General features: G+C 22.6%; 1 protein-coding gene across 1 annotated transcript in view; it reads left to right on the forward strand.

Annotated features, from left to right (window-relative positions):
• LOC111623246 (patatin-like phospholipase domain-containing protein 2) overlaps positions 1-15,134 on the forward strand; it is a 34,080-nt gene that overhangs the window by 3,009 nt on the left and 15,937 nt on the right. The window contains exons 2-3 of the mRNA XM_023365745.1: positions 13,076-13,308; positions 13,384-13,449. Of these exons, the coding sequence (XP_023221513.1) occupies positions 13,076-13,308; positions 13,384-13,449 (299 nt within the window). The remainder of the gene's footprint in view (positions 1-13,075; positions 13,309-13,383; positions 13,450-15,134) is intronic.

A 15,134-nucleotide genomic window follows, 5' to 3' on the forward strand; every position in this document is an offset into this window, starting at 1 on the left:
TTATTTGGTTAAAGTTTCATTTTTATATGAAAGTTATCTGTTTATAAAAATAAGTGATAAACAAATATTGTAGAATTATGGATATTTACATTTTTTATCGTAAAGAAAAATGGAAATACCATAAGTCAAGACTCTTTTACTTTTTTTTTATTAGAAAAAAGTTTTAATAAAAGTAATGAGACAGATTTGATTTATTACTCATTCTTAAATATATATTTTGTATGCAATTTGAAATAAATCTCTGTAGTAAAGATATGAGTATATTTATTATAGACATTTTATATTTGTACGTTTCCGGCTGTTATATATAGTTAAGAAATAAGAATATTATAATTTTGACATGAATTCCTCAAAAAGTTTCTGAAAAATGCCACAAATAACGACCATTAATGCCAATCAAATTAATAAATGCCAAATAGTTTTTCCCCCTCATCAATAATACAAATATAAATTGAACTATATTGACATTTTGATTATTATTACAAATATTGAATGTTCTCATGGTTGTTGTATGTATAGGATGCTTATCAAACCAGAAAGAAAGAAATAAGCATTCTAATTCTTGAATAACAAATTTGTTTGCTATTATTTTATTACAAATGTAGAAATATATTAAAGGTTTACACATGTATAAATATTACAAACTAAACTATATTATTAAAAATATATGAAAATTATATAGTTGATGATTCAGAGTAAAGAACCTATTGTCAGAGATGTAAGCTAAATAATTTCATCAGATAATCTTGAAGATGAAGATTCTTGAAGTAAACAATATTATCGATATAATATATAAATTATATAAAATTTTTTCATGTATAACTTAATTTCAATTTTTACTCTTAATAGTTTGAATTTTGAAAAGTTATAAAATTATAAATTATAGATGAAGTTAAGAAGAGTTTTACATAATATTTTACAAGTCAGATAATGCATAATTTTACAAATTAAACTCTACTCTTTTTTTTATTTATATGATATTACTTGATATCAATATTTTTGATATGTTAATATATGTTAATTTTAGTAGGTTACTATTTATTTCAAAATATTAAAATTAATGAAAATAATTTAAAAAATTAGCATTTTTTAAAAAGAATTTTATGAAGTTCAACATGCACTATATATACTATTTTATAAAATGTTTTTATCTATACTTTATATGTAAGTTGATCATTTTTTGTAGCATTGTTATCTATGCTATTAGATTATACAGTATTTGTAAATAAAATTTATCTAAATTTTGTTTTTTACTTATTAACAACTTACAGTTTTATTATTTATAGTTAAATGAGGAAATAGATTATTTTATTTACAGTATTTATTTATGATTTATTATCATCATAAAAATCTGTTTTGGAATTTTTTTTTAATTGTTTTAAGTATTATAAGCTCTAATAAAAGCTTTTTCTAAAACCTTTGTCATACTCATTCTATCATATACTATAGTTTTTGCCTGTGAAAACAGTCATTACTCCAAAAGCATATATTTGTGATTGCAAATTTAAATTGATTTACAATCCACACCTACTTTCAAATTGTCTTTTAAACCACAATCTATGGGTATACATATGAAAAGATAGTATATGATAAAAGTAATTTTTATATAGATGAAATGGGTTTTTGATTTGAATAAACAGGATGCAGCATAATTGTGTTTGAATTAATGAGAGAATTTTTACATTGACTTAAATAGGAATCAGATGGGGACTAGCATCCAATTGAATTAAGAGGAAATTTGAATTATCAAAATTCAAATTAATGAGAATCTATTGTATTTTAATAGTTTATTATTTTAATTTTACTCAGAGATAGTAGATGAAATTAAAAATTCGAAAATTTATAATGATTGATTTAATTTTTGAAACACTTGAAAAAGAATGAGCTCAATGTTTATGAATATAGTATAACAATTTAAAAAACATAAATGTGACTAATTTTAATTAATTTAATTATAAAAATAAATATATAAATGTTTGAATAAGGTAGGTTGTATTATTTTTTAACATTTTATTTAATCTTGATTTTTTAAAATTTAAATTTATTATAGATNTATAGAAAAGATATTACATTGAATTAGATATTAGAAATATAGATAATTTAATTATTTGTGATTCATTGTCACTAATCAGATTTAATCATCAACTATTTAGTCTTATTGACGAAATAATGAAATCAGTTTTTAATATATTCATTCAATGTATTTAATTTTTTATCTGACTCTATGAACAATAGTAAATTGTTCATAGGGATAAAAATAATTCAATTGCAGTAATGGTAAAGCTACATTATATATTACATTTTTCTGTTACTGTATAGTAATAAAAATAATTATGGAACCTTTACACAAGGTATTGATCAGTCCTTTATACTCAGAGATGATGCAAATAACATGTAAACTTTGCTGTATCAGTTAGTTTTATAATGTTATACCTAGTATATAAATAAAATTAATTACATAAATTTGTTGTTTAGAAACTATATTAAATATATATGATGATCAAACAAAAACACTGGATGCTGCATTTATGTGTATATGCTATATGATTTAAGCATTTCAGTGAAAATGAATTGGAAGAAGAGAGAGAAAGTTAAATATGTCAAAGTTATTTTGGATTATGGTGTGTTATTAGCGAGAGGCCAAAGTTTTAAACGCGAAAATGTGTACATTGGACATTCAGCGACGCTTTCCTGTAAGCCTAGAAGTTTGACAATGGTGTTTGGAATGTCGAGCATGATTCCACTGACTATCCAAACATTATAAAGTAGAAAATTTCCTACTATTTATTTGAAAGATCTATTCATAAATTTTTATAACAATTTTACAAGAAAAGCAATTCTGTTTTACATAGTGACAATTTTAACATTTATTTTTAAAATTTACGCATGTTTTAATCTATTTATTTTTAAAATTTAAATTTATTATAGATAATAATGAACTATCAATACCACCTTCTGTACCAAGAAATGTTTATTAAACAAAATGTAGATATTATAGATAATACTTTATTAAATTTACAGATGAATATGTCTTACATTAAAAATCTCATTAAATAAATTTTTGCTATTGTATTTTAACATATCTGGGTTTTTGAAGGCTATCTTTAGTTTACATCGATGTGGAATATTTTGAATGTCTATTCTTTTCATGGATTGAAATTTAAAAAAATAAATTTAAGTCAGGCTATCTATTTCACATAAAGACATCACCCAAATATCTTGAGTATGTAATGATATACTGTTAAAACTTCAGAATCACTTCTCTGTTTTTTTTTTTTTTGGATGTTTTGAGTTTGTATTGAAATTCTTAAAGCAGTCTGTGATCTGAAGTTTCAACAGCATATTGTTATATACTTGAGATATATGAATGATGTCTTTATTATGTGGATTTGAAATTTAAATTTGATAGAATATTTTTTGTATATTCTGAAACAGTTTTAGTGACTATTTATTAGATCTTTCTGTATGGACCATAGTTTTAATCTATAATTTATTGACATTTTTGTTAATACTGTACTTAATTTATTGATAATTTTTTTTTTATTAGAATTAACAATTTAATGTTTTCCTATATTATTGTTAATATAAATTGTTATTTATTTCAATGCAAACTTTGAGTGACAAATGATGAATTACAGATATATATACATATTAACCAGTGATATCAATGCAAGCTGGCATATCTCTATCTTGTTTCAATTTCATCCATTGACCGACAATAAATAAGAATTGCACATGTTGAATGTTGGTTGTGTTAGTTAACAAAACAAAAATCTGAATGTTAATTGATTGACAAAGTATCTGACAGTTAACATTATCAATGTAAACAGATTGATTTATACATAAACTTTTTAATTTGTTTGTTTATTAGAAATATCCAACAATATGAATAGTATGAATTTTAAAATAAAATAACAAAAATAGCTTTATTGTGTAATTTTGAATATTTTTTAAGAAAAAGATTCAAAGTAGAATGCTAATACGAAAAAAATATTCAGTTGTTAGTAGGAATGTTTGTAATTTCATTCATTTTTTTTATAGTTTTCATTAAATAATATAAAGTGTTAATTTCTATAAGATATAATATGGTACTTTTATTTTTTGTGCTATTAACTGCTTTGTTTCATAGTTATTGATCNTAATCATAAATCAGCATTCCTATATCTTCTAAGCAATATACCAATATTATGACATTAAGGGATAAGAGTATAAATTTTTATTTTAAATCACAGAAGCCAAATTTGGATTAAAATATTTGTTTCAACTAAAAAAGTAATTTAAAGTATTGTTTAATAATTGAGCCTAATATATATTAAACTTTGTTAAAAATATATTTTTTAAAAATATTCTGTGGTTTTTTAAATTAAAAAAATTAATTTTAGTTGTTATAAGATTCTTTATGTAAAGTTAATAAAGTATAAAATTTCTGAAATTTAATTTAAATATTCTAACAATAAATATAAGCTTAAATATATTTTACTAATACAGTTTTTATTACAATTATTTTAATATGAATAATTTTAATTTTAATTTGAAATTTATAATCAATACTGGAATATGACAGAGATTACTGATTAGATATACTTATTAATATCAGTTCAATAGTCAATTACTGAACAAATAATATAAATTATGAAGAAAGGAAAGTACTTTGATCTTTTGTAGGTTAGTGACTTGGAATTTAATTTTTTTTCCATCTTATTTTTGATCAAGGTTACAATTTCAAAATAATTCTTTTCTCTGCTCAGAAGTAATGTCCTCAGCCTTGACCTGGTAATTTATCCAGCCAGCTATTCGTTTTTAAAACAGGTTTAATATATATTTTTACTGTTAATGGATAGCTAAAAATATAGAGATTTAAATAAAAAGAAGGTGCAATACAGAATTAGCTTTTCTGACATTGTCATTTTCTTTTTACCATTTATTTTTATTCAGAACTTTTCAGCATTAATATATGATATACAAGCTGAGTTTTCTTAAAGTTTGCTCATTATTTTAAACAATACATGAGAATATTAGAATTGTGTGTGTGTTAGTTAGTATTACAAATTTATTAGGTATGCATTTGAATATTAAAGAAATCATTTTTAAAGTAATAATAATTAAATTTAACAAATTTTAATTATTATTCTTTTCTTTTCCTTTTTCTTTTTTTCTTAGATTTTTTTTTCATTTCCTATTCTAAAATAAAACTCTACGACATTAGACAGATTTAAATTTACAAATATTCAAAAGTAGTTTGTTTTAAAATAATTAGTTAATAAATTTGTTCATCAATTGTTTTGTTGTTGTTTAACAAATTGTTTAATGAATAAAAATAAATGTATATTTAGCATTTTCTTTTCTGAAATGATCTAAATTTATTTTTAAAAATTTATTGGCTTTTATTAATCAGAAACCATTTCAAAACTATCAGAACTATTAAAATTATATAAAAATCAGTATAAGAAGGAAGAACAAACTGTTTTTGATATTAAATTCTATTTTTTTAATTAAAATTTTCATTTTTAACTTTATTGTTTTATTTTATTTCATTAAAAAATTATATGAATGTCATCTGAAGTGTTAAGATTATAATCTCAGTTTAAAATCATCTTATGAATCTTAATGAGATAAATGACTCTAAGAAATTTAAAAAATTATTACTTTTTAAATTTTGCAAGATATTAATATGGTGATATTAAATTTTATATATTCAAGAAGAAATTTGTTGGCTCATTTATGAAATAAATTAAAAATCGCTTTCATTGTTATCAGTTTTATATTATCTATAACTAAAGTCAAATTATTAGTGTTAGAATTAATATTTACAATTTTAAAAACTGAATATGTCCACCAGTGACCAAGTGGATAAAACCACTGAACGTTTATAGTTGGTCATGGGTTTGCATCTGACTAATCGACTGGTCACATGGAGTTTTCTGGGNAAATTTAATTTTATAACCTTATAGAGAAGTAAAAAATTGCCAATTATTTATCTCATCCTGTTTCATACATTTAAAGTGCTTAACTGTTAAAATGTTTTTTATCTTGGTAACTTTGATCTTTTATCATGATTCTGAAGAATAATCATAAATCAGCATTCCTATATCTTCTAAGCAATATACCAATATTATGACATTAAGGGATAAGAGTATAAATTTTTATTTTAAATCACAGAAGCCAAATTTGGATTAAAATATTTGTTTCAACTAAAAAAGTAATTTAAAGTATTGTTTAATAATTGAGCCTAATATATATTAAACTTTGTTAAAAATATATTTTTTTAAAATATTCTGTGGTTTTTTAAATTAAAAAAATTAATTTTAGTTGTTATAAGATTCTTTATGTAAAGTTAATAAAGTATAAAATTTCTGAAATTTAATTTAAATATTCTAACAATAAATATAAGCTTAAATATATTTTACTAATACAGTTTTTATTACAATTATTTTAATATGAATAATTTTAATTTTAATTTGAAATTTATAATCAATACTGGAATATGACAGAGATTACTGATTAGATATACTTATTAATATCAGTTCAATAGTCAATTACTGAACAAATAATATAAATTATGAAGAAAGGAAAGTACTTTGATCTTTTGTAGGTTAGTGACTTGGAATTTAATTTTTTTTCCATCTTATTTTTGATCAAGGTTACAATTTCAAAATAATTCTTTTCTCTGCTCAGAAGTAATGTCCTCAGCCTTGACCTGGTAATTTATCCAGCCAGCTATTCGTTTTTAAAACAGGTTTAATATATATTTTTACTGTTAATGGATAGCTAAAAATATAGAGATTTAAATAAAAAGAAGGTGCAATACAGAATTAGCTTTTCTGACATTGTCATTTTCTTTTTACCATTTATTTTTATTCAGAACTTTTCAGCATTAATATATGATATACAAGCTGAGTTTTCTTAAAGTTTGCTCATTATTTTAAACAATACATGAGAATATTAGAATTGTGTGTGTGTTAGTTAGTATTACAAATTTATTAGGTATGCATTTGAATATTAAAGAAATCATTTTTAAAGTAATAATAATTAAATTTAACAAATTTTAATTATTATTCTTTTCTTTTCCTTTTTCTTTTTTTCTTAGATTTTTTTTTCATTTCCTATTCTAAAATAAAACTCGACGACATTAGACAGATTTAAATTTACAAATATTCAAAAGTAGTTTGTTTTAAAATAATTAGTTAATAAATTTGTTCATCAATTGTTTTGTTGTTGTTTAACAAATTGTTTAATGAATAAAAATAAATGTATATTTAACATTTTCTTTTCTGAAATGATCTAAATTTATTTTTAAAAATTTATTGGCTTTTATTAATCAGAAACCATTTCAAAACTATCAGAACTATTAAAATTATATAAAAATCAGTATAAGAAGGAAGAACAAACTGTTTTTGATATTAAATTCTATTTTTTTAATTAAAATTTTCATTTTTAACTTTATTGTTTTATTTTATTTCATTAAAAAATTATATGAATGTCATCTGAAGTGTTAAGATTATAATCTCAGTTTAAAATCATCTTATGAATCTTAATGAGATAAATGACTCTAAGAAATTTAAAAAATTATTACTTTTTAAATTTTGCAAGATATTAATATGGTGATATTAAATTTTATATATTCAAGAAGAAATTTGTTGGCTCATTTATGAAATAAATTAAAAATCGCTTTCATTGTTATCAGTTTTATATTATCTATAACTAAAGTCAAATTATTAGTGTTAGAATTAATATTTACAATTTTAAAAACTGAATATGTCCACCAGTGACCAAGTGGATAAAACCACTGAACGTTTATAGTTGGTCATGGGTTTGCATCTGACTAATCGACTGGTCACATGGAGTTTTCTGGGTTTTCTTCATGTTAGGAAACTGGCTCTTATTTAGCTATTATTATCAAGGAGGGAAATTTAACCAAAATACATTTTGACTGATAGACAATTTTTGCAAAAAAGAAAACTTGTTATAAAATAAGGTTAAATTAGTAATTAAATAAAGAATTTGGCTTATTCATGTATGATAAGCCAAAAAATTGTTATATTAAAATTAAAACACAAAATTTTGTGTTTTTCCATTTCATATTATATGAATTTAATCTACATAAACATGGAATTATAAATAATGTATTAATTAATTTTATTAAATTGTACTTTTAAATTTAATATTTTTAATTTTTCAAAGAAATTCTTTATATTATTGAATCAGTATTCAAACACCAAAAAAAGAATTTGAAAAAAGCAGTGGTGAATAATTAATTTGGTAAAAATGTATAGTACATTGATTCTGCAGTCATACATCACACAATTGTGGTGTTTTTAAAAGAAAGAATTGCAAACTAAATGGAATATTATCTAGAAAATGATAATTTGCATATATTTAATTAATAAACAAAATGTTCAAATTGTTATATAGAAAAGATATTACATTGAATTAGATATTAGAAATATAGATAATTTAATTATTTGTGATTCATTGTCACTAATCAGATTTAATCATCAACTATTTAGTCTTATTGACGAAATAATGAAATCAGTTTTTAATATATTCATTCAATGTATTTAATTTTTTATCTGACTCTATGAACAATAGTAAATTGTTCATAGGGATAAAAATAATTCAATTGCAGTAATGGTAAAGCTACATTATATATTACATTTTTCTGTTACTGTATAGTAATAAAAATAATTATGATAATTAATTTATGATTCATTTCTATTAAAAGTTATTCTTTGTCAAATTTATAAATATTGTTTCTAACATTAAAAATATTTTCAATTTTTCAACAAAGTATGAATTTTTATTACTAGTATGGGTATAAATGAAAGTAAGTTAAGAGAAATTAGTTATTCATCTTGATTTATTAAATTTTTTATAGATGTTTGAAAAAAGACAAATTAAATTAATTGATTTTTCTTATTTTATTGATATATTCAAGAAGAATTAATAATATAAAATTCAGTGTTGTTTTGTTTTTATTTTTAATCATATTTCAGTATATAATATTGCAAAATCACATTTAATGAACAAAAATATTTAATTACCAGGAACAACGACAACACATTTCCTCTTTGCTACAGAACATTTATTTTCAATGGTTTATTTAATATTAACTAAAATAAGTGTCAATGCTTTTTTCTTTAAGAAATATATGACTTTTTTAGGATAACTTACTTTCTAATTAGGAACATTTTGAGAAATTTATTTTCTTAATTAAACATATGAATTTTCCCTATTATATATATAAAATTCTCAAAATTTATGATAAAAATTATTTCTCCATGTGAAATAACTTTTGCAAATATATTACTTTTCTCTCATAAATTATGAAAATTATCTACAAATCAGACAAAATTATATTATAACCAGGGCTATTTTTTAGCAGGAACTCTGGTTTGTAGTACTTGCAGTTGCTGAGTAAAAACAATTCTTTATGTTAAGTCACCATAATTGCTTACTGGCAGTAATGTATTTTTAGAAAAAAAGCACTGACTATGATTTAAGCAAACATCTACAAATGTTATAATTTCTCCTTGTGTTAATTACAGCACATTTTAGTCTACATCTGTTTTCATTTTAAGAATTGATAAAAATAAATATAAGTGCTGAACACACTGTAATTTCTTATGTGGTTTAATTAGTTCTTTTACTACAGTATTTTTTGGTAATTAATTTAATGTAATATCATTTCATTAGGAAGTACTAAGAATTTTATAACAGATTTTTATTCAAAATACAACCATCTTAATATTAACACTACTATCAAAATTAAAATATTTATTAATACCATTTGAAATTGTAACTGTTATTTAATGCAGTTTTTGTTGCATCTCCTTAACATAAAGTAGAGCTGAAGTAAAAATTAAATATTGCAAAAATAATTATAACACAATTTTTGTCATTAATTTAAAGATTTTGTTCCAACAGTAATTAAGTAAAAACTTTTCCAGTATATTATATAATGTAAAGTAAAATCTGAGTCTGTAATTTATATAAGGAAATAAATTAAATTTTTATTATCCTCTAAATATAATGATATGATAAAATCTTTTAACTTGGTAATAATTTGTATTTAAATTGGATACGTTTTCTTTACATGCAGATAATGACCCCTCCTTATACAGTATTATAAATTCAGATATTTTAAGAATCAAAACCCCTTTTTTTTTTAAAATTAAACATAAATATTTAATCCTTTTCAAAAAGAAGTGATATTTAAAATGCTATTATATAGTTGATTGATTTGAAAAATATTACTTTAAAATGAATAATCAAACTATCAGAACTATTAAAATTATATAAAAATCAGTATAAGAAGGAAGAACAAACTGTTTTTGATATTAAATTCTATTTTTTTAATTAAAATTTTCATTTTTAACTTTATTGTTTTATTTTATTTCATTAAAAAATTATATGAATGTCATCTGAAGTGTTAAGATTATAATCTCAGTTTAAAATCATCTTATGAATCTTAATGAGATAAATGACTCTAAGAAATTTAAAAAATTATTACTTTTTAAATTTTGCAAGATATTAATATGGTGATATTAAATTTTATATATTCAAGAAGAAATTTGTTGGCTCATTTATGAAATAAATTAAAAATCGCTTTCATTGTTATCAGTTTTATATTATCTATAACTAAAGTCAAATTATTAGTGTTAGAATTAATATTTACAATTTTAAAAACTGAATATGTCCACCAGTGACCAAGTGGATAAAACCACTGAACGTTTATAGTTGGTCATGGGTTTGCATCTGACTAATCGACTGGTCACATGGAGTTTTCTGGGTTTTCTTCATGTTAGGAAACTGGCTCTTATTTAGCTATTATTATCAAGGAGGGAAATTTAACCAAAATACATTTTGACTGATAGACAATTTTTGCAAAAAAGAAAACTTGTTATAAAATAAGGTTAAATTAGTAATTAAATAAAGAATTTGGCTTATTCATGTATGATAAGCCAAAAAATTGTTATATTAAAATTAAAACACAAAATTTTGTGTTTTTCCATTTCATATTATATGAATTTAATCTACATAAACATGGAATTATAAATAATGTATTAATTAATTTTATTAAATTGTACTTTTAAATTTAATATTTTTAATTTTTCAAAGAAATTCTTTATATTATTGAATCAGTATTCAAACACCAAAAAAAGAATTTGAAAAAAGCAGTGGTGAATAATTAATTTGGTAAAAATGTATAGTACATTGATTCTGCAGTCATACATCACACAATTGTGGTGTTTTTAAAAGAAAGAATTGCAAACTAAATGGAATATTATCTAGAAAATGATAATTTGCATATATTTAATTAATAAACAAAATGTTCAAATTGTTATATAGAAAAGATATTACATTGAATTAGATATTAGAAATATAGATAATTTAATTATTTGTGATTCATTGTCACTAATCAGATTTAATCATCAACTATTTAGTCTTATTGACGAAATAATGAAATCAGTTTTTAATATANGCTGAAGCTTCCTTTTTTTTTTTTTTTATGTAATTCTATCTATTGAAATAGTGATGAAATAAAACTACGTACTTGCAAAAATAGGTGCAATATTTGACATTTGTAAGGAAATAGGCTTTTTTGCAATAATCAAAAATGAAATAGTTGTTTCAAAAACCTGACCATCCCTTTGGTCTACATATTACAATTTTTTGGCACTTGGCCAGATATAAATCTGATAAACTTATGTTATCTTTATCATAAGTATCTAATAGATAAAGTTTACAGCTTATTCACACCAACATTTTAAATTAAACCAAAAAAATTGAAAATTTCATTTTATGAAATTATTTATTAAAACAAAATACAACGTATTGATTTTAGATAATTTTGATATGGTTCCATTATAAAGAAAAATTATCAGTTTTATGTTTTTGATTAACAAGTGGAACAGATGATTATCATTATTCTATTGTTCTTCCCATAATCAAAAATGATTATCATGCAAATAATGAACTTTCATATGTACTATGACAGATAATAACAATATAATTATGTTGTTTTATTTTTTGAGAACACATGGTAACATTCTTTATTTTTATTAGTGCATTGAGCAATAAAGTTTTAAACAAAATTATTATTGTAAATATTCAAATGTTTACATATTTGTGTTAATTATTTGCATGGCTAATGTAATTATTAATCATTATATTAAAGTGCCTTTTAGAATTTATCTGATTGGCAGATAGAAAATATATAATCAAATGTTTATTATCTTGGAGGTCACTGATATTGGATCTGTTTTGACAAGATTTGCTGACTAATTCAGAATTACTTTTAAAGGTTTTAATTAATTCTAATTATTTTGTGTAGAAGGACTCATACTGATTCAAATTATTGTATTTTATTTGTGTATTCATTTAGTTTTTTTAATTTGAAATTATTTTCACTTGTTCAATTGGAAGTAGCAAAATATCATTCAAATCATTTTAAAACATTTTTTATTTGATAGTTGTAGAAGCCTTAAAGTGAAAATGATGGTATTTTCAAGATTTCAGTTATTTATTTATTGTTTATCTTGTAATTCAGTGCTGAATTTTGTTTATTTTGAAATCTAAACTATTAAATTGGAAACTGTTATTATCCAACTCTGTGATGTTATTTTAAAAAATGCTCATCACCACACTATATATAATTTATGTTGTTACAAAAATAGTTTACTTTTCTAATTTCATTGTATATAGTACCATGATGATTTCATTCAAATGAAAATTCATTTTTAGAATTTCAAATAATATCTTTTTATATAGGACCTTTTCAAATAAACTATATGAACATGCCATTTTAAAATTTCTTAGCATTTAGATTTTATTAAGATTTTTCTTCCTATTTATAGTCTGTTCATATTTTTCACTTATGAAAGTTTTATAAATATAAGTTGATTACTTAATTATTTCAAAAAGCATATATAATTTCACATTATAAAGGTAATTTATTCATTTAAATTACTTATTTGGTGATAAATTTAATTAAATTAATATTTATTTCATGCTTAATATTGAAATATATGCATATAGAATATGAGTTAAATGTGAAAAAATTATCTTTTTATAGGTGAGAGTACAAGTGATGTCTTAAGGATTGCAGGTGAAGCAAGAGCTCGTGTTCTTGGTCCGTTACATCCACGATTTGATCTCAACAAAATCTTGTATGACGGATTAATTAGATTGTTACCAGAAGATGCTCATCTCAGATGTACTGGTCGTCTTCACGTTTCACTTACTCGCTGCAATGATGGAAAGAATTTATTGTTATCAGAATTTGACAGCAGAGATGAGCTTATTCAAGTAAAATAAAATTTAAATAATCTATTAATTAGAATTTTATTTTAAATTTTTTAAATTATTTATTTTATTTTAAAGGCATTGCTCTGTACTTGTTTCATTCCTTTTTATTCTGGTTTTCTGCCCCCAACAATACGTGGAGTGGTAAGTTGAAAGATTAAAAGCATTCATTTTTTGATAATACTGTATAAATGTTCCTTAAAAATATATGTTTAATTTTTTTATCTTTATCATCATCATCAGTCAGAGAAAGATTGGGTTTTTGTATAGAGGAAGACACGGCCTTATGGACACTACAAAAGTTTATTATGTCAATATCTGTTTATAATAAGCATTATAGGAAAACAAAAAATATTGCAAAAACATAAAGCAAGATCTGTTCTAGACAGAAACAATATATCATTAAAACCTTCATACAACTAATCTGGATATAGTCTGTTTTTTATGCATAAAACTGCTAATTATTTATTGGTCTAGAACAAGGATAGCGAACCTTTTTAAGTCCACATGTCATATAGCAAGCATACTTATCTTTAAAAATGTTTATGTATGCCCAAAGTTTCAGATTTCAAATAATGATATTTATGAATATGCTTTAATTAGAGTAAATGTAAAAGAAAATGATTGAAAAAGGGTGTATGGTGAAAAACTGAAAAGATAATTGATATATAATTTTGGTTTATAACCTTGTCTTTATGTTGCATGGCATAGGTTTGCCACCCTTGGTTTAGAAGGTTCCTATGACATTAATTAGGATTTGGCAAAACTAAAGATGGGCAAACATCACTTTTCCAAAATTTGAATATTAACCAGATTTTGAATATTTAAATACTTAGTGAACTTAATTAAAATAAAAATGTACAAATAAATTTAGTAAATTGTTTCTATTATGTAAATTTATATTTGTAGTTTAGTGTAAATTTAACACTTGTTCAAACTTCAAAATGTTTGAACAAGTGTTAAATTGTTTTTTTAAAAACACTTATGATGACAAATACAGTTTATCAGATCATCTGCAATGCAGTTTGTCATGCATGTGTTAATAAAAGATTATTCAGATATTTTAATTTTTGAGTTAGTCCCCTTTGGATATTTCTGGATCTATTACTATGATTATATGTGGTGAAATATTGAAGGTGTTTTTAATTTTCGAATTTGTTTTTTTCAATGCAATATTAGAGATCTCAAATCTTGAGTATTTTCTAGTATTAGATTAAGACTCCACTAGTGTAAAAACGTGCATAAAAACCTTTGCCATAAAAACTTTTAATCACACAACCATGATATTTTATGCCTGAGCAAATTATAAAACCAGCATAAAAGCGAGTTGAGCAGTGTTCAACTTTTGATGCAAATATGGTCGTAAAACAGTATCTTCAACCAATCAAAAGTCAGTGGAACTACATCATCATGACATTGTGCAAAAATTGCGGGAAACGAGCTTTTGTGTACATTCTATCATGGCTACTTCAAAAAGACCTCAAATAGATTTAGAAAAATTTATTGAAAATATTCATGTTTATATGACAAGAGACATCCTGACTATAAGAATGGATGCCTAAAACATTTTATGAACTCTGACAATTATGAAAAATCAAGCAATGATGCATTTATTTCCACCAATTCACGTACGAAGAAGTATTTACTTTCGACCAGGGCTGTGGAGTCGGAGTTGTAGAGTTTTGATGTTTTAGCCGGAGTCGGAGTCGGATGGTAAGGAAAAGTCGGAGTCAGAGTTGGAGTCGGTAGATTTTTACGCGACTCTACAGCCCTGGCAGGGCTGTGGAGTCGGAGTCGGAGTCGGTAGATTTTTACGCGACTCTACAGCC

This window comes from Centruroides sculpturatus, unplaced genomic scaffold (genome assembly GCF_000671375.1).
Source record: "Centruroides sculpturatus isolate CEXI.00-Female unplaced genomic scaffold, Cexi_2.0 scaffold262, whole genome shotgun sequence".
NCBI lineage: Eukaryota > Metazoa > Arthropoda > Arachnida > Scorpiones > Buthidae > Centruroides > Centruroides sculpturatus.